A 20,012-nucleotide genomic window follows, 5' to 3' on the forward strand; every position below is an offset into this window, starting at 1 on the left:
GCAAAAAAGGTCAGTAAATCACCATATGGTCAAAAACAAAACACTTTACAATATAATCAAATCATAATATATTTCCATTTCATGAAATAAAGTAAGGTTTTCTTTCTTATAGTTATGATTGATGAAGAAAGCTGAAAGAAGTGAAGTCGCTCAGTTGTGTCTGACTCTTTGCAATCTCATGGACTGTAACCTGCCAGAATCCTCCATCCATGGGATTTTCCAGGCAAGAATACTGGAGTGGGTTGCCATTTCCTTCCCCAGGGCATCTTCCTGACCCAGGGATCAAACCCTAGTCTCCCACCCTGCAGGCAGACTGAAATGCCTTCAAACGTCGTTTCTTTCATTCTTGTTCTCCTTTTCAGTGAAACAGATAATTAGATGTATACTTTATGGATGTTTTCATTCTCATAAAGCCTGAGTAGTTGCATGTAGCTTTGTGTGGCCCAATGTCTCCTTTTATCTTGTAGTGAGCTGATCCATCCTTAATGTCAGTAAGAGTATAGAAATGCTAATATTGGTCAATATTTTCATGACTTTGAAATGTTTCTTTTTATATGTTGTGAAGTTCATGAGATAGAAGCTCTTTAAGAGAAAGAGCAAAATTTTATATGTCTATCAATCCAGCTCATGTATATCTATATCTTTGTATTTATAGCTATTTCCATATATAATATATCATCTATACTTATAATTCTATATATATTTCACTTTTTTAACATCTAAGATTTACATATAAAATACAGATATAGATGAATATATTTAGGCATTTCTTTGGGATCGTACTGTGCCATTATAACTATGACTCAAGAAGTACCTGATTAAATTATCAAACTGAATGACACAGATTGCAAACATGTTAACCCTGGTGAGGACTGGGAGATAACAAAGACCTCAGATTCTTTTGGATAACCCCCCCAGAACCATTTACATCTTAAATGGGTTTCCTGATAATGAGAGATGTTTGAGAGACGAGGAGAGATATTCTGTGGGAAGAAAGTTTCTGAGTGTCCCTTCTAACAAGGCATGCAACCAGTTTTAAGTCTAAGGATGAATGGCAAGTAGGGGTACCTCAAAAATCTCTCTGTTGTGTCTTTATATATAAAACTATTGTGTAATATATTATGAGGGCTTCCCTGGTAGCTCAGTGGTAAAGAATCGGTCTGCAGTGCAGGAGATGCAGGTTTGATCCCTGGGTTGGAAGATCCTCTGGAGGGGGGCATGACAACCTGCATCAGTATTGTTGCCTGGAGAATTCCATGGGCAGCGGATCCTGGCAGACTATAGTCTATGGGGTCGCAAAGAGTTGGACACCATTGAGTGACTAACACTTTCACTAAAGTCTCACTGAATTGAGAAGGTAGGTGAGAAAATAAAGCTTTAGAGGTTATCATTTCATTTCAAATGGCAACAACCAACTCAGATCAGAAACCAGATTTCTTGATTCTTGATCTTAAGCAGCTTCCAGGAAGATGCTTTGTTAAAAAGGATTGTGACATCCCGACACTCCTGAAATTCTAAAAGAACTGAAACATTACTTACTCCAATCCTCATTTGCTTATTCTGAATAAATTATACTTTGATAATAAAAGTAGCATTAACATGTTTAATTAAAATTATGGGTTCCATTCATCAAACGATATAGTTCTAAGAGAGCAATTATTAATATTTTTTAGCTTAAGTCCATCATCTAAAGCTTCCCAGGTGGTACAGTGGGAAAGAACCCGCCTGCCAATGCAGGAGATGTAAGATATGCAGGTTTCATCCCTGGGGCAGGAAGATCCCCTGAAGACGGAAATGGCAACCCATTCCAATATTCTTGCCTGGGAGAGTCCATGGACAGAGGAGCCTGGTAGACTACACAGTACATGGGGTCACAAAGAGTCAAATGCAACTGAGTATGCACACTCATGCACACATATGCACACACTCATCACCTAAAAATATCTATTTTATTTTTTCTTGGGCATAAGAGGTTTTGAAAGCCTTGGCTCTAATAGCAGAAATATATCCATGCCTGTTCAGAACCATGAAAATCCTAATTTAGCCCTTTTTTGATTGTGGTGTTATGTTTCCTGCAAGTTGTACCATAGGCAAGCCGAGATGGTTCTTCCCCAATTGCTGGCAGCAGAAATGCTCCTACTTTCGAAGGAAAGAAGACTCTTAGAGGCTGAAGTCCATAACTTCATGTATTAAATGATCATTAACTTGGTGGCCTAAAGCAGCAAAAGTTTATTCTCTCACAGTTCTGGAGCTCAGAACTCAATGGCCCTTGGTTAGAATCCGGGTGTCCTCAGAGCCACAGTCCACGCAGAGGCTCTCGCGGTCTTCTCTGTCTTGTCTCAGGCTTTCTGAGGTCGCCGCCATTCCCTGCGGTCGGATCACTCAGCTCTGCGTCTCTGGCCACACTCTTCCTTCTCTGGGTCTGTAGTCAAACCTCCCTCTACCTCCTCTCTATAAGGATATTTGTGGTTGGATTTAGGGCCCACCCTGAGAACCTTCTTATTTCAAAATCGTTAATTTTTACCTCAATGATCCTTTCCCCATAAAGTAAATCCCCATGTACCAGCAATTAGTAAACACTAATTTGAAAAGATACATGCATCCCAATGTTCCCAGCAGCACTATCTACAAAAGACAAGGAAGCAAGGCAAGTGCCCATCCACAGATGAATGGTAAAGATGTAATATACATATGTACATAGCAGAATATTGCAGGCTACAAAAATTAATGAAATTCTGCCATTTACAACAACGTAGATTAATCTAGAAAATACTAAGTGAAGTAAGATAAAGACAAATACTGCATGACATCACATATGTAGAATTTAAAAAGTAATACAAATGAATATATATGCTAAGCAGAAATAGACTTACAGTTACAAGAAACTAACTACTGGTTACCAATGGGGAAATGAAGGTAAAGGGACAGATTAGGGATATGGGGTTAACAGATACAAATTACTATGTATAAAATAGGTAAGCAACAAAGATACAATGTATAGCACAGAGAATCATAACAAGTATCTTGTAATAACTTTTAATAGAGTATAATCTGTAAAAATGCTGAATCATTATGCTGTACAGCTGAAATTAATGTAATAATGTAAATCAATTAAACTTCAACTTTAAGAAAAAGAACTTGAACATCTTAATGGACCATATTCTGCCTACCACATTCCCCCAAATCATTCAGTTTGATAAGTTTAATTTTTTGTTTTTAATTCTTATTTCTATAGGAAATTAAACCACATTTTGAACACAATTATCCATTGATTAATATTTTCACTTCCTTTCAGCATGCATTTGAATGTCATACATACATAGATATGGTTTCAAATTCCGATTATCTAAGTAAACCTATTGTATTTTTCAAGTTATACATTTTATTATTAATTTTTAAATTTTATTTTTAGCTGTTTTATTCATTTTGTGGATAAAAAGTTAAATAAAATATAAGTATTGGCTTCAAAGAAATTAGAATAAATGCACTTTCAAGGTTATTCCAAAGTGTGGCGAGACTAATAAAAATATGCTTCTCCAGGTTATTCACCAGTAACAACAAAGGATTTAAGAGCTCAAATGCAAACCCCCCTTTTCATGTCTTCCATGTGCTCCCCAGTCACTCTTGCTGCAAACAGAAAAGAAGATGAACAAATCACCATCTCTCAAAAGGAGGATGATTAGGAAAAAATGCATGGTGACAAACTATATTATGCTCATAATCTGATCTTTCAAGGCAGCATAGAAAGATTTCACAGTTTTATAACAGTTCCGCATAAACAATTTCCAGTTCAGCATAAACAATTTTTTTAAATGAACATGGTATATGCATCAGTTGAGTATTTAAACAACCTAAAATGACATATAATGGGGAAGCTGATAACACCAATACCTTAAATCATGACATATTGATCAATATTTTACAGAAAGGAATGAAAAAAACTCAAACTCAATGGATGAAAAAAATTATACCATGGTGAAGGAGTTCATACTTTTAGGATTTACGACAGACCCGTGGTTACAGAGAGTTCTCTTTGATATCTTCCTCATCATCTATATCAGCAGTCTTTTAGGGAACATCACGCTGATTTCTCTGATCTGTGCTGATTCTCGGCTCCACACCCCCATGTATTTCTTCATTGGGAATCTTTCGCTCCTGGATCTCTGGTGTGCTTCTGTCTATGGCCCCCACATCCTGATGACCTGCGTCTCTGATGACAAGCGCATCTCTTTTGCTGGCTGCTTAGCTCAGTTCTTCTTCTCTGCTGGACTGGCCTACACTGAGTGCTACCTGTTGGCTGCCATGGCTTATGACCGCTATGTAGCCATCTCTAACCCGTTGCTTTACTCCCAGGCCATGTCCCCAAGTTTATGTGTCAGTCTTGTTGCAGCTACCTACTTTAGTGGCTTTGTGAACTCAGCCATCATCACCAGTGAAACATTTACCTTGAGCTTCTGCAGGAACAACGTCATTGATGATTTCTTCTGTGACCTGCCTCCCCTTGTCAAGTTGGCCTGTGATATGAAGGAAAGCTACCAGGCTGTATTGTATTTCATACTTGCCTCCAACGTTGTCACTCCCGCCGTGCTTATCCTTGCCTCCTATCTCTTCATCATCGCTGCCCTCTTGAAGATCCGCTCCACCCAAGGCCGCTTGAAGGCCTTCCCCACCTGTGGCTCTCACCTGACAGCTGTCACCTTGTACTATGGGTCAATTCTCTTCATTTACTCCCGGCCAAGTACAAGCTATGCCCTGGAGAGGGATAAAGTGGTGTCTGTATTCTACACAGTGGTGATTCCCTTGTTGAATCCCTTGATCTATAGCTTAAGAAATAAGGATGTTAAAGATACCTTGAGGAAAATGTTAGATAGAGCAAAGTTTCTTTAGCAAAGGCTTTGGTAAACAGTAGATATAATGGTCATCTGAGTTAAATTCACCCATTCCAGTCCATATTAGTTCGCTGACTCCTAGAATGTCGACGTTTACTCTTGCCGTCTCCTGTTTGACCACTCCCAATTTGCCTTGATTCATGGACCTGACATTCCAGGTTCCTATGCAATATTGCTCTTTACAGCATCGGACCTTGCTTCTATCATCAGTCACATCCACAGCTGGGTATTGTTTTTGCTTTGGCTCCATCCCTTTATTCTTTCTGCAGTTATTTCTCCACTGATCTCCAGTAGCATATTGGGCACCTACTGACCTGGGAAGTTCCTCTATCAGTATCCTATCATTTTGCCTTTTCATACCGTTATGGGATTCTCAAGGTAAGAATACTGAAGTGGTTTTCCATGGGAGAAGACTCTTGAGAGTCCCTTGGACTGCAAGGAGATCCAACCACTCCACCCTAAAGGAGATCAGTCCTGGGTGTTCACTGGAAGGACTTATGCTAAAGGTGAAACTCCAATACTTTGGCCACCTCATGCAAAGAGTTGACTCATTGGAAAAGACTCTGATGCTGGGAGGGATTTGGGGGCAGGAGGAGAATGGGATGACAGAGGATGAGGTGGTTGGATGGCATCACCGACTCAATGGACATGAGTTTGAGTGAACCCCGGGAGTTGGTGATGGACAGGGAGGCCTGGCGTGCTGTGATTCACGGGGTCGCAAAGAGTCAGACATGACTGAGTGACTGAACTGAACTGAGCTGAACTGAACTTGGTAAACAGAGTGGTTTATTTATTTATTTTTTTTGGCTTGTTTTGTGTTTTGCAGATTAGTTTCTATTTTATTGATAACAGTCTGTAAATCTCAGAAATAAATAAATTAAGCAAAAGATAAAATCACTGAATAATGTAGAAATACCAGCCTGCATTTATCTTTTTAAGTTGGCACTGATGTTCTTGAATATTTTTTAAAATAAATCAGCCTGGGGCAATTGGAAAAACTACTAGGCATGCTAGCTCAGAACAGAGCCTATAGTATTACTGGAATTCTGAGAATTTTTTTTTTTAATTATAATTGACAGCTTATTAATTAATTGTAAATATAATATTATAATCTAATATAGAATAATAGTATTGGTTATGCAATCACTGTCATGTCTAGAGAGATGAAATCTCTTGGTTCCAATCAGATAAATCATAGGTAAGAAAAAAAGAATGCAAGCACATATTTTCTGATTCCAGAGGTACTTATTCATTTGTTATGAGTTAGCGTGAGTTGAAAGTTCATAAGTACAATATCTACTGTAAAATGCCATTCAAAATAAATTCATTTTTCTTTTCTGATTTTCATATTTTTGCTTACTGTGATACAAAGGTTTCCTTGACCGCATATGTAGGAAAAAACGACTATATTTAGAGTCACAGCAAGCTTCCAATAAAATAAAATTTTCCCAAAGAAATAAAAGAATGAAGGGCAAAAGAAGAGCTGCTGTATGAAACAGAAATGGAGAAGGAGATAAAGATAATTAGAGAGGTGAAAAGATTTCTAAAGCTTTACATCCAAGAGAGGATTTAGAGCTTGTCAGGGCTGCTGTATCAAAATACCAGAGACTGCCTGTCATAAACAATTGAAATGTATTTCTCCCAGCTCGGGAGGCTGAAAGGCCAAGATCAGTGATCTAGCATGGTTGACTTGTTCTGACATCTTTTTCCTTTGCTGGCACTTGGTGACTTTCCTACTTTCTCCTGACTTGGATCTTTGTGTGTGTGTGTGTGTGTGTGTGTGTGTGTGTGTGTGTGTGTGTGTGTGTGCACAAAAGCATCCCTGGTATCTCTTTTCCTGTTTCCATTTTTGTTTGTTTTTATAAAGATACCAGTCAGATTGCATTAAGGTTCATTCTAACCATCTCAGTTTAACTGAATTTCCTTTATAAAGGCTCTGTCTCCAAATTCAGTCACATTTGAAATTACTGGAGGTTACATCTTCAATATATGAATTTTAGAGGGTTGTGATCCAAGCCACAGCCCCAAGAATGGATAGTGATTCCTGATGAATGAGACAAGGAAGTGTAGCCTGGACAGATAGTGAGACATAAGAGAGGGAAAAACACCATGAATCACATGATAACATCTAGAAAAGTCCAATTAGTACAATTTGGAGAGTTTTTTTTTTTTTTCTTTTTATCACACACATGCTGTGTGTGCTGAGTCAATTCAGTCGTGTCCAACTCTGCAACCCTATGGACCATAGCCTGCCAGGCTCCTCTGTCCGTGTGATGCTCCAGGCAAGAAGACTGTGGGCTGCCATGCCCCTCTCCAGGCAATCTTCCCAACCCAGGGATTGAAACTGGGCCTCCTAGGTCTCCTGCATTGGCAGGCAGGTTCTTTACCCTGGCACCACCTGGGAAGACCCCACACACAATCATACGCAGGTATGATTACATTTGACATATTCATTCTGAGAGTGGACTTTTAATGAAATGCTCCTCATTTTACCATATCCTAACTCATATATTATCCCCATGCTGCAAAGGAGCTCCAATTGTGTCTTTGGAGAGGGAGGCACATATTTCTGGGATGCTCTGTGGAAGAGGTCCCAAAGGACTATTGAGGAAACACTTATATTAGATCTAACAAAGCTCCTCAAAGCATCAGAGGAGAGGGAAGAGGGCGTCACTTCCAGGAGTGTCCTTCCTGATCAAGGGTAAGAAACTAGGGTCAGGGGCAGGTAAGTGGTCTGGCTTTTCTGTGACCTCAGACAGCATCTGGCCTGGCTCTCAAAGGTCATTCTCATGCCAAACACACACACACAGTCTTCTAACTAGAGTTGCGTTCGTGTTATATGTAACCCTCATTTAGAGTTCTAATTCAGTCTGGTAGCTCTGCTGGGTCATCATATATTCATGTACACAGTAGAGAAAATAAGAGGCAAAAAACAAAAAAAAGACATGCTTTTTTGACTCTAGTGGTGCTGGAATGCTGTGCTCTTTAAATGGCTAGTGTGTGATATTTCCCTTCTTGGTCCTCATTTTCTGGTCCTAGAAGAATGCATTCTTCCCTCGAATTTTAAGTGCTCCAGTGAAGGGAGAAAGGGACAGAGCTGCTTCAGGGATCACACACCATATGAAGTCCTTGTATATGGGAGGCTCAACAGGACTGGTTCTGATGTTTTCTTTGTTGCTTATTTTATTCACTTTTTAATTGCAATTTATCTCAAATTCAGAAATTATTTTAGTCCATCTTGGTGGTTATGAATCTTCTCTTTATTTACTCTTCCTTTTCATTAGTGACATAATACACTGACCACTTGAGGGAAGATTATGTGTCCTGGGGCATCTGAGCAAGGTTAGAAAGGAGACATCTTTAAATTATAAAGGGAATTGCTCATTAATTAATTTTAGAAATATTTATTAAGCACCAATCAGATGCCAAGAACTGTTCTATACTTTGGAATACAGCAGTAAACAAAACAGAAAAGTCTTTCTGACCTGTGTTACATTCTGGTGAAGAAAGATGGACAATAAACTTAAGCAAAAGGAGAGGACTGCAGTTGTTGTCCAGTCACTGATTGACTCTGACAGTAAGTGACCGCGTTGACGGCAGCACTCCAGACTCCCAGGTGCCCCCCTGTCTCCGGAGTTTGCTCAAATCCATGTCCATTGAGCCAATGATGCTATCTAGCCATTTCAACCTCTGCCGTCCCCTTCACCTTTTGGCTTTCAGTCTTTCCCAGAATCAGAATCTTATGTCTGGGGAAAAAGGGCAGGATCTGAGCATTATAAGAAGGATGGGGATTGTTGATGGGAAGGGAATATAAAATTTAAAATAGACTGATGAGGATGGGCAGAAATGCCAGAAAGTGTCATTTGATAGAAACTTAAAGAAGGTGAGAGAGTGAGTCTTGCAAACATCTGGGGAATAGTGCTCACACCGAGGAACAGATAGATCCAATATATCTGATGCTGGGCCAGGGCTGCTATTAAGAAACAGCAATAAAGGAGGACTGAGTCTTAGAAGGTGAGGATCTGCAGGTAATGGAGGGCCTGCTTGTGAAGGACATTCAGGCCACTGCACAGACTTTAACTTTAAATAAATTAGTAAATTTGTAGGTTTTTTTTTTCTTTTTTAAGAACAAGAGTTACATGAATTCCCTTATTTTTGTAAAGAACAATACTGACTGACACATTGAAAATAAACTATAGAGGAACAAATGTGTAGACCAGTTTGAAGGATTTTGCAATATTTTTGGCAAAAATGGTAGTAGTTTGACCAAGATGCCACCAGTGGAGGTGGTGAGAAGGGCTCAGATTCAGGGAATGTTTTGAAGGCAGGGACATGAGGGTTCCTTGGAATTTTTAACAGGAGGCAGGAGAGAAGGAGAGTAGGTTGATTCCAAATGTTTGGCTTTAGTAGAATTTACTAATAAGAGAAATGAGCAGTTCAATCTGTTTGGGGGAGTGAGAGTTAGGAATTCAGCTGTAAACATGTGAAATTCAATGTGTTTATCACTCATCTCATAATTATAGAATATTAGCATTGCAAAGAACTTAGGAATCTTTTAGGAGTTGAGTTTTTAACCTAAGAATCATAACTACTGAATCGATGAATAGATATCTAGTGATTTGTCTTCTTTCAAAACTTTTGATTGTTTCAGTTCAATTCAGTCTCTCGGTTGTGTCTGACTCTCTGAGACCTCATGGACTGCAGCATGCTAGGCTTCCCCAGCCATCACCAACTCCTGAAGCTTGCTCAAACTCGTGTCCATAAAGTTGGTGATGCCATCCAACCATCTCATCCTCTGTCTTCCCCTTCTCCTCCTGCCTTCAATCTTTCCCAGCACCAAGGTCTTTTCCATTGAGTCAGTTTTTCACATAAAGTAGCCAAAGTATTAGAGTTTCAGCTTCAGCATCAGTCCTTCCAATGAATATTCAAGGATGATTTCCTTTAGGAGGGACTGGTTGGGTCTCCTTCCCATCCAAGGGGCTCTCAAGGGTCTTCTCCAACACCACAGATCAAAGGCATCAATTCTTCAGTACTCAGCTTTCTTTATAGTTCAACTCTCATATCCATACATGACTACTGGAAAAACCATAGCTTTGACTCTATGGAACTTTGTTGACAAAGTAATATCCCTGCTTTTTAGCTTGCTATCCAAGTTGGTCATAGCTTTTCTTCAAAGAAGCAAGTGTCTTTTAATTTCATGGCTGCAGTCACTATCTGCAGTGAATTTGGAGCCCCCCCCCCCACCACACACACACACACACACACACACACACACACACACACAAAGTCTCTCATTGATTCCATTGTTTCCCCATCTATTTGCCATGAAGAGATGGGATCAGATGCCGTTATTTCAGTTTTCTGAATGTGGAGTTCTAAGCCAACTTTTTACTCTCCTCTTTCACTTTCATCAAGAGGCTCTTTAGTTCTTCTCTTTCTGCCATAAGGGTGGTGTCATCTGCATATCTGGGGTTACTGATATTTCTCCCAGCAATCTTGATTTCAGTGTGTGCTTCACCCATCCCAGAATTTCACATGATATACTCTGCATATTAGTTGAACAAGGAGAGTAACAATATACATCCTTGACATACTCCTTCCTCAGTTTGGAACCAGTCTGTTGTTGTTGTTGTTGTTGTTTTCTCATTTTTAGTTATAACTGTTACTTTCTTGACCTGCATACAGATTTCTGAGGAGGCAGGTGAGTTGGTCTGGTATTCCCATCTCTTTAAGAATTTTTCACAGTTTTTTGTGATCCATGCAGTCAAAGGCTTTGGCATAGTCAATAAAGCAGAAGTAGATGTTTTTCTGGAACTCTCTTGCTTTCTTGATGATCCAGTGGATGTTGGCATTTTGATCTCTGGTTTCTCTGCCTTTTCTAAATCCAGCTTGAACATCTGGAAGTTCACAATCCATGTGCTGTTGAAGCCTGGTTTGGAGAATTGTGAGCATTACTTTGATGGCATTGTGAGATGAGTGCAATTGTGCAATAGTTTGAACTTGCTTTGACGTTGCCTTTCTTAGGGATTGGAATGAAAACTGACCTTTTCCAATCCTGTGACCACTGCTGAGTTTTCCAAATTTCCTGGAATATTGAGTGCAGCACTTTCACAGCATCATCTTCCAGGATTTGAAATAGCTCAACTGGAATTCAATCACCTCCACTAGCTTTGCTCATACTGATATTTCCTAAGGCCCACTTGACTTCACATTCCAGGATGTCTCGCTCTAGGTGAGTGATCACACCATCGTGATTATCTGGGTCATGAAGATCTTTTTTGTGCAGTTCTTCTGTGTATTCTTGCCACCTCTTCTTAATATCTTCTGATTCAGTTAGGTTCATACCATTTCTGTCCTTTATGTGGCCATCTTTGCATGAAATATTCCCTTGGTATCTAATTTTCTTGAAGAGATCTCTAGTCTTTCCCATTCTATTGTTTTCCTCTATTTCTTTGCATTGATTATTGAGGAAGGCTTTCTTATCTCCTTGCTATTCTTTGAAACTCTGCATTCACATGGGAATATATTTTCTTTTCCTCATTGCCTTTTGCTTCTTTTCTTTTCACAGCTATATGTAAGGCCTCCTCAGACAACCATTTTGTCTTTTTGTGTTTCCTTTTCTTGGGGATGGTCTTGATCACTGCTTCCTGTACAATGTCACAAACCTCTGCCCATAGTTCTTCAGCTACTCTGTCTATCAGATCGAATCCCTTGAATTTATTTGTCATTTCCACTGTATAATTGTAAGACATTTGATTCAGCTCATACCTGAATGGTCTAGTGGTTTTCCCTACTTTCTTCAACTGAAGTCTGAATTTGGCAATAAGGACCTCATGGTCTGAGCCACAGTTAGCTCCCAGTTGCTGTTTATTGAAACACAGGGAGTTTTGGATGCTGGGAAGAAGACAATAGTCCTTTTAATGTGTTCTCAAAGATATCCACGAGTCCACAAATTTAATCCAAGTCAGCTAAAGAACCAGGAAGTGGCAATTAGAATAAACAAGCTCACATGATTGATTTTTAGGGAAACAAGAATGTGAGAATCTTAAAGTGAAAAGAGGAGTGCCCTTCTGTGGTGCATCGCATCTCTCTTCAATCCAGATGGTGAGAATGGCCCACGTATCCAAAACTACATGCATATTTAAGGATTGCTAATCTGTTCTTCTGGAGAAGGGAATGGCAACCCATTCTAGTTATTCTTGCCTGGAGAATTCCATGAACAGAGGAACCAGGTGGGCTACTGTCCATGGGGTCATAAAAGAGTCAGACATGACTGAGGACTAACTCTAATCTGTTCTTATACATGATGTTGTAGACAACCTTTCTACTCTTATCTTTATGATAGATTCTATAAGGGATGTTGATACATGATATCTTAGGAACTGAATGCTGGAAAAGGATCAACTAATTTTTCATGGGATGAAACTGTGCTCCAGGGAGGACACTGGCATTCTTAAAAGCACACGTTTGTATCTCTTGATCCTATAGTCCTAATAGGTAAGCAAAAGGATTCATTGTACAGAACAGGAAACAATGTCTTGTAATAACCTTGAAATATAGGCAGAAAGATAACTGAATCACTGTGCTATACACTTGAAACTAACACACTATTGCAAATTAGCTCTACCTCCATAAAAAAGAAACAAAAAGGAAAAACACACACACAGACACACACATAGGTGATTAGCATCAGGCTCTGCCCCTATCAATTCAAGGCACTAAAATGTGCATTTCAAAGCCTGCCAATCCTTTGCCGAGTGCATGTGAGTAGGCAAATATATATATATATATATATATATATATATATATATATATATATTACCTTTCTGGGTTTTAGAAAGATTATGGGGGACACCACTATTCTGGCTTAAATGGTCTCCTTGTGGGAATTAGCCACCTTGTTTTTTCTTGAGGTCAGCTGTATACATTTGAATCAGTTCTAATGAGATAGATGAAACTGGAGCTGATTATACAGAGTGAAGTAAGCCAGAAAGAAAAACACCAATACAGTATACTAACACATATATATGGAATTTAGAAAGATGGCAATGATGACCCTGTATGCAAGACAGCAAAAAAGACACAGATGTGTAGAGTGGACTTTTGGACTCTGAGGGAGAGGGAGAGGGTGGGATGATTTGGGGGAATGGCATTGAAACATGTATACTATTAGGTAAGAAACGAATCACCAGTCTATGTTTGATGCAGGATACAGGATGCTTGGGGCTGGTGCACGGGGATGATCCAGAGAGATGATATGGCATGGGAGGTGGGAGTGGGGGGGTTCATGTTTGGGAACTCATGTACACCCATGGTGGATTCATGTCAATGTATGGCAAAACCAATACAGTATTGTAAAGTAAAATAAAGTAAAAATAAAAATTAAAAAAAAAAAGATAAGTCAAGCATTACTCATTTTTCTCAGAATGAAAATAGCTGTTACTGTATGATATTTTCTGGTGACATTTTTATGTACATATCACTGATATTTTTCTCATTTCTTAAACATGAAAAAGTATAGGTTGGAGGTTGTTAAAAAACTTGCTCACGATTACAGACCCATCAAGGGACCCAAGCAGGATTTGAACTTAGGTGCCATTCCAACTGTGCAGCTATGTAAAGCTGACTATGCCAGCCCTGTCTGTTCCCAGCTAGGCTTGCTGATGGTCTCTGCTCAGCTGTTATGTTAGTGAGGGCTAGGTGAGGAAGAATGGACTCGCTCATATGATGGGGGTTCAGTTTGCTGTAGGAAAGGAGGTCCAAAAGAGAATGTAACCAGATGTCTCACCTTTCAGCAGTCTAACTGAGGCTTATTTATATTGTGGAGTCAGAATTTCAAAAGTGAGAATAGAAGCAGGTAATGTTTCTTGTATGTGTGCTAGTTGCTTAGTCGTGTCTGACTCTCTGTGACCCCATGGACTGTAGCTTGCCAGGCTCCACTGTCCATGGAACTCTTCAGGCAAGAATGATGGAGTGGGTAGTCTTCCCTTCTCCAGGGGATCTTCCTGACCCAGGGATCGGACCTGGGTCTCCTGCATAGCAGGTGGATGCTTTACTGTCTGAGCCACTAGGGAAGCCCAGTGTTTCTTGAGATCCGTGCTTAATAGCTATATAGTGCTGACAATGTGGCTAACTATTTGTCAGTGCAAACCACAAGATCATTCCAGATCAAAGGGCAGAATACGAGCATCTACTCTTGATTTCATGAAATCAGTTTTTTTAAAAAGTCATTTAAAAACATTAATCACATAGATCATTTGTTTGTGGTTAATTTACCTCTCTTTTTTAGAGACTGACTCTGGGTCTCCCACATTGAAGGTGAGTTCTTTACCATCTGAACCACCAGGGAAGCCCATTAGAGAGTTTGTTTGGTGGGCTACAGTCCATAGCATCGCAAAGAGTCAGACTGAAGTGACTTAGCACACTGCACACATGCACAACGTATAATATGACTAATCTGTGATCTCAGAATGATGACTACATGATTTGGTCTTAAAATTTCACCAAATTTATTTATTCACTCTTTCCAAGATTTTGAAGCTTCTTGTGTAAAAATACAGAAAAGATGCTTCCACTGTTAACTAATAACTTGAAAAGATCTTTTCTTTAAGACTTTCCTAGTCTTTGGAGGTTAAATTGCTATATAAATACAATTCCTGGTTAGAAGAGGAATTGAAACCGAGAGTCGTTGAGTTTGTTTGTTACCGTAAGTTCCCAGTTTATGCTAGCTGTAGTAATTTTCCCAAGACTTCTGAGTGCCTCTTTCCTACTTTTAAGGGAGGGTAGCCTCAGCAGGGAATAAAGAACTAAGGATTTCAGAGAAATTTCTGTTTAGAGGTAACTTTTCCTCTCTTTCAGTTCATTCTCTGATTTGCAGTCAAAATGAACCTTGAAAATATATATCCGACCATGTAACTTCCTCATGATGGCAGTGTTCCCATTTGTGTTGGTTTCAAGACCCCAATTCCCAATATGGCTTCCAGTAAGCTTAATGAACGGATTTACCCGGTGGTTCAGATGGTAAAGCGTCTGCCTACAACACGGGAGACCTGGGTTCGATCCCTGGATTGGGATGATCTCCTGGAGAAGGAAATGGCAACCCACTCCAGTATTCTTGCCTGGAAAATCCCATGGATGGAGGAACCTGGTAGGCCCCAGTCCATGGGGTCACAAAGAGTCGGACACGATTGAGTGACATTTACTTTACTTTAAAGCTTAGTGAATGGATAACTCTTCTGACTCATTCCTGATTCCATCCTCCACCTCTTTCTTTTTTTTTTAATATAAATTTATTTATTTTAATTGGAGGCTAATTACTTTACAATATTGTATTGGTTTTGCCACACATCAACAAGAATCTGCCATGGGTGTACACGTGTTCCCCATCTTGAACCTCCCTTCCACCTCCCTCCCCATACCATCCCTCTGGGTCATCCCAGTGCACCAGCCCCAAGCATCCTGTATCATGCATTGAACCTGGACTGGCGTTTCGTTTCGCATATGGTATTATACATGTTTCAATGCCATTCTCCCAAATCATCCCACACTCTCCCTCTCCCACAGAGTCCAAATTAACCATTCTTAGTTTCTTAGCTCACCAGACTCTCATATTAAGGATCTGATATATGTTTTTTTCTTGTCATGAAAATCCTCTCCTCTCTCACATTACCCTTGACAAGGGTCCAGAATTGGATTCATTTTACAGGGTCATAGAAATATCTCTTCTTCTGGGAACACTTTCAGCATAGACCAGAACTTTTTTGTTTTTTCAATTATATTCCTCTTTAGAAGGCAGTCATAGAAGAGTAGTAATTGGTCTGTGCAGATATTTTAGTTTTGTTCCCCTAATTATATTCTATTAAAAATGAATATTATGTTTATGGTGGTACATGTAGAATATTATTCAATCATAAAAATAATGAAATAATAGCATTTGCAGCCACATGGATGGACCTAGCACTTCCCAGTTGCTGCTAGTGGTAAAGAACCCTCCTGCCAATGCAGGAGATGTAAGAGACTTGGGTTTGATCCCTGGGTAGGGAAGATCCCTTGAAGGAGGAAATGGCAAACCAGTCCAGTATTCTTGCTGAAAATCCCATGGACAGAGGAGTCTGGTGGGCTATAGTTCATAGGGTCACAGAGAACTGGACAGGACTGAGCATGCATGCACACTACACTACACATAAAATCTATAAATAATAAGAACATGTTGTATAGCACAGGAAACCCTAGTCAATTCTCTACAATGGCCTATGGGAAAGGAATCTAAGAAAGAGTGGAGATATATATGATGAATTTTCTTTACTGTACATCTGAAACTAACACAACATTGTAAATGAACTGTACTCTGATGTAAACTTTTTTTAATGAGCTTAATAAGTCTCAGATATTTTTTATTCTTCAGTCAAATGATAATGTAGCAGAGAAAATTTATAGTAACTATTGAGATGTGTCTATAGCCTTCTTATTCATTAATTTTTTGCATTGTGTTACTTTTTCTTCTTTTAATATTTATGTTTATTAATTTTTTTCACTGCATCAAGTCTTAGTTCCATTGTGAGACATCTCTGCTGCTTGTAGCATGCAGGATCTATGAGTTGCAGCATGCCAACTCTTAGTTGCAGCACATGGGATCTAGTTTCCTGAACAGGGATTGAATCTGGGCCTCTTGCTTTGGGAGAGTGGAGTCTTAGCCACTGGACCTAAAGAGAAGAACCTATAATGCACCCTTTTATACATTATCAATGTAAAGAAAGCTGAGTACCAAAGAATTGATGCTTTTGAACTGTGGTGTTAGAGAAGACTCTTGAGAGTCCCGTGGACTGCAAGGAAACCTAACCAGTCCATCCTAGAGGAAATCAGTCCTGAGTATTCATTGGAAGGACTGATGCTGAAGCTGAAACTCCAGTACTTTGACCACCTGATGTTGAAGAACTGACTCATTTGAAAAGACTGTGATGCTGGGAAAGATTGAAGGCAGGAGGAGAAGGGGATGACAGAGGATGAGATGGTTGTATGGCATCACTGACTCTATGGACATGAGTTTGAGTAAACTCTGAGAGTTGGTGATGGACAAGCAGGCCTGGCATGCTGCAGTCCATGGGGTCACAAAGAATTGGACACGACTGAGGGACTGAACTGAATATAATAGCCAAAAACTCCACCCAAGATAATTCTATTAAGTTTGAGTATATTTAGAAAGTTGTATTGTACAACTGAATAACAATGGCACTATAACTGTGAAGCTCCCAGGATGTATGGGAATCAATCATGTAACCAATACACTTTGGTTGAAGTTCTAATAGATGAAGAGAAGTGGTAAGAGGGCGGATTATAAAAATTTAAGTTAAAACAAGTTTACAGAACCTAGGATATATGGGTAAAGCATCTGTGCTTTGGGTATTAATGAGAAGAAATCCATTATATGCTTAAAAGAAATGGAATGGCTTTCAGGACTCCAAAGTTGCTTTTACCATCATGTCATCAGTCAAGTCACATCCTCTCTGAACCCTCAGCTACACTGGAAAGGTTAGGATAACAAATTATTGAAAGATTAAGCTGCTTCACTAAGTAACAAGTGGAACCAATATATCTTGAGGTAGAAAATTCAGATTTGCATTCTAGATATAGAATTGTCTCTGGTTTGCCTCAAAGATTAATATTTTAACATTAAAGTAAATCACAGCTCTCTTAGTTTTAGCTTGCTCTCACTGCCTCTACTGGGGGCTTTGCAGGTGGAGCTAGTGGTTAAGAATCTGCCTGTCAATGCAGGAGATGTAAGAGATGCAAGTCCAGTCTCCAAGAGCTCTGGAAGTTCAAGGTATACACCTGGAAGGAGTCGTGATTTTCAATGGAGCTTTGATACCAAAAAGTTGATTCTTTGTAATATTCAACATTACTGAATCCAAATATGCTTCAACTATGTATATAAATATCACATGAATTAGAGAAAAGTGCAGAATACTTTTCTCAGTTTGAAGGCAAAGAAATTCAAGTTGTTAGAGAATTATAGGGTTGCCTTAGCTGGAAGAAGAAGATAAAAGTATATTTACTTATAAGAGAGGTCAATGGCTTCACAATTGAGAACATGAGGTCTTGGTACAGAAAATTCTAGGTTCAAATACTATCTCTGCTGTTGATCAGTTCTAGATCCTTGGAAACATTTCTTAAACTACATGAAAATCGTAATAGTATCTTAAAAACTGTGGAAAGTATTAAGTGGGTTAAGTATAGGATTTAGGACACTGTCCAAACAAGGTGAAATGTGTGTGTGTGTGTGTGTGTGTGTGTGTGTGTGTGAGTGCGTATTTCTATGTGTGCTAATAGTGACAGGAGCAGTACAGTGTACTGATATTTGTTGAACTATCAGATCATGCTAGACACATAGATTCCCAATAATACATGCAGAATACTCAAAGTTTTGACCTCTCATCATGTACCAGACATTTGACTGACCTTTTCCTGTGTATCTGCTTAACTCAATCACTCAACCTGTCAGTGTCATCATTTTGTTCATCCATTTGATGAGACTCAGATACTAACCCTGCATTAAGCAAATAGCAAGTGCAAGACTTAACTCTGAAGTCAATTATTTTCCCCAATTCTAGTGGTCTTCCCAAGTGATAGATTGAAGATGTGGTATTTTAGTGACATTGTAAGGGATTAATATGCCTCCTAGCAGTTGTTGAGTTAATTGATATCTCTATTTCTTTATTCCAAAAGAAAAATCAGCGGTTTTTTCTCGTTATCTTATCAAGCTTTCTCCCAGTGGACATGAATGTTGGAAATCGCACCATCCTGACTGAATTCATCTTACTGGGTCTCTCAACAGACCCCCAGTGGCAACTAATACTATTTGGAGTATTTCTGACTGTCTATTTGGTTACCTTGTCAGGGAACATGACCCTGGTTATCTTAATTCGTATTGATTCCCACCTGCACACACCTATGTATTTTTTCATTGGCAATCTGTCTTTCTTGGATTTCTGGTACACCTCTGTTTACACTCCCAGAATCCTGGCGACTTGTGTCTCAGAAGATAAGCGCTTTTCCCTGGCTGAATGTGGAGCCCAGCTATTCTTTTCTTGCGTTGTAGCCTACACTGAGTGCTTTCTCCTAGTAGCCATGGCGTATGACCGCCACATGGCAATCTGTAACCCGCTACTTTATTCGAGTTCTATGTCCCCTTCTCTCTGTACCAGACTTGTTGCTGGCTCCTATATAGGAGGCTTCTTGAATGCCATAGCCCATACTGCCAACACTTTTCGCCTGAGTTTCTGTGGCAAAAATATCATCGACCACTTCTTTTGCGATGCACCGCCACTGGTGAAGATGTCATGTACAGACACCAAGGTCTATGAGGAGGTCCTCCTGGGTTTCGTGGGTTTCACGGTCCTCTCGAGCATTCTGGTCATCATCATTTCCTATTTCCACATCCTTCTCGCTATTCTGAGGATCCGCACGGCTTCAGGAAGGCACAAGGCCTTCTCCACCTGCGCCTCACACCTGGTCTCGGTCATGCTCTTCTATGGATCCTTGCTCTTCATGTACTCAAGGCCAAGTTCCATCTACTCCCTGAAAAGAGACAAAACGGCTGCCCTGTTCTACACTGTGATCAACCCACTGCTCAACCCTCTCATCTATAGTGTGCGAAACAAAGACGTCAAAGAGGCCTTCTGGAAAGCAGCAAAGACCATAAGGCCTCAGAGATGAAGGTTATCTTTTCTGCAGAATGTTCTCGTTGCATTTTCTAGGTTATTGGCTTATTAACATGTTTATAAACATTACCATATTTCAAGTAAATGCAGCATGTTATACTTAAAAGAAGGGACACTGATTAAACCATATGTTTTTATTACTCCCTTTTTGTGATTAAATGATTTTAAATATATGATATTAGTATGTTTGATGTTTTAAGATACTGTAGTATGCTTGATTCTATAGTTGTGGTTTAGATGCTTAATCATGCTGGACTGTTGCAACTCCGTGGACTGTAGCCTGCCAGGATCCTCTGTCCTTGGGTTTCTCCAGATGAGAATGTTAGAGTGGTTTGCCATTTCTTTCTGCAGGGGATCTTCCTGACCCAGGTATCAGACCCACATCTCCTAACCTGGAAGTGGATTC

General features: G+C 39.6%; 2 protein-coding genes across 2 annotated transcripts; both read left to right on the top strand.

Annotated features, from left to right (window-relative positions):
• Positions 1-3,951: 3,951 nt before the first annotated feature.
• Positions 3,952-4,887, top strand: LOC138092266 (olfactory receptor 9G19-like). Its single transcript, XM_068988072.1, has one exon. The coding sequence runs from the start codon at positions 3,952-3,954 to the stop codon at positions 4,885-4,887; it is 936 nt and encodes a 311-aa protein (XP_068844173.1).
• Positions 4,888-18,662: 13,775 nt separating this feature from the next.
• On the top strand, positions 18,663-19,601 carry LOC138093288 (olfactory receptor 9G4-like). The gene has a single exon (XM_068989413.1). It carries the CDS (start codon positions 18,663-18,665, stop codon positions 19,599-19,601), a length of 939 nt encoding a protein of 312 aa, XP_068845514.1.
• The last annotated feature ends 411 nt before the right edge of the window (positions 19,602-20,012 follow it).

Source organism: Capricornis sumatraensis, chromosome 16 (assembly GCF_032405125.1).
Source record: "Capricornis sumatraensis isolate serow.1 chromosome 16, serow.2, whole genome shotgun sequence".
Classification (NCBI taxonomy): Eukaryota; Metazoa; Chordata; class Mammalia; order Artiodactyla; family Bovidae; genus Capricornis; species Capricornis sumatraensis.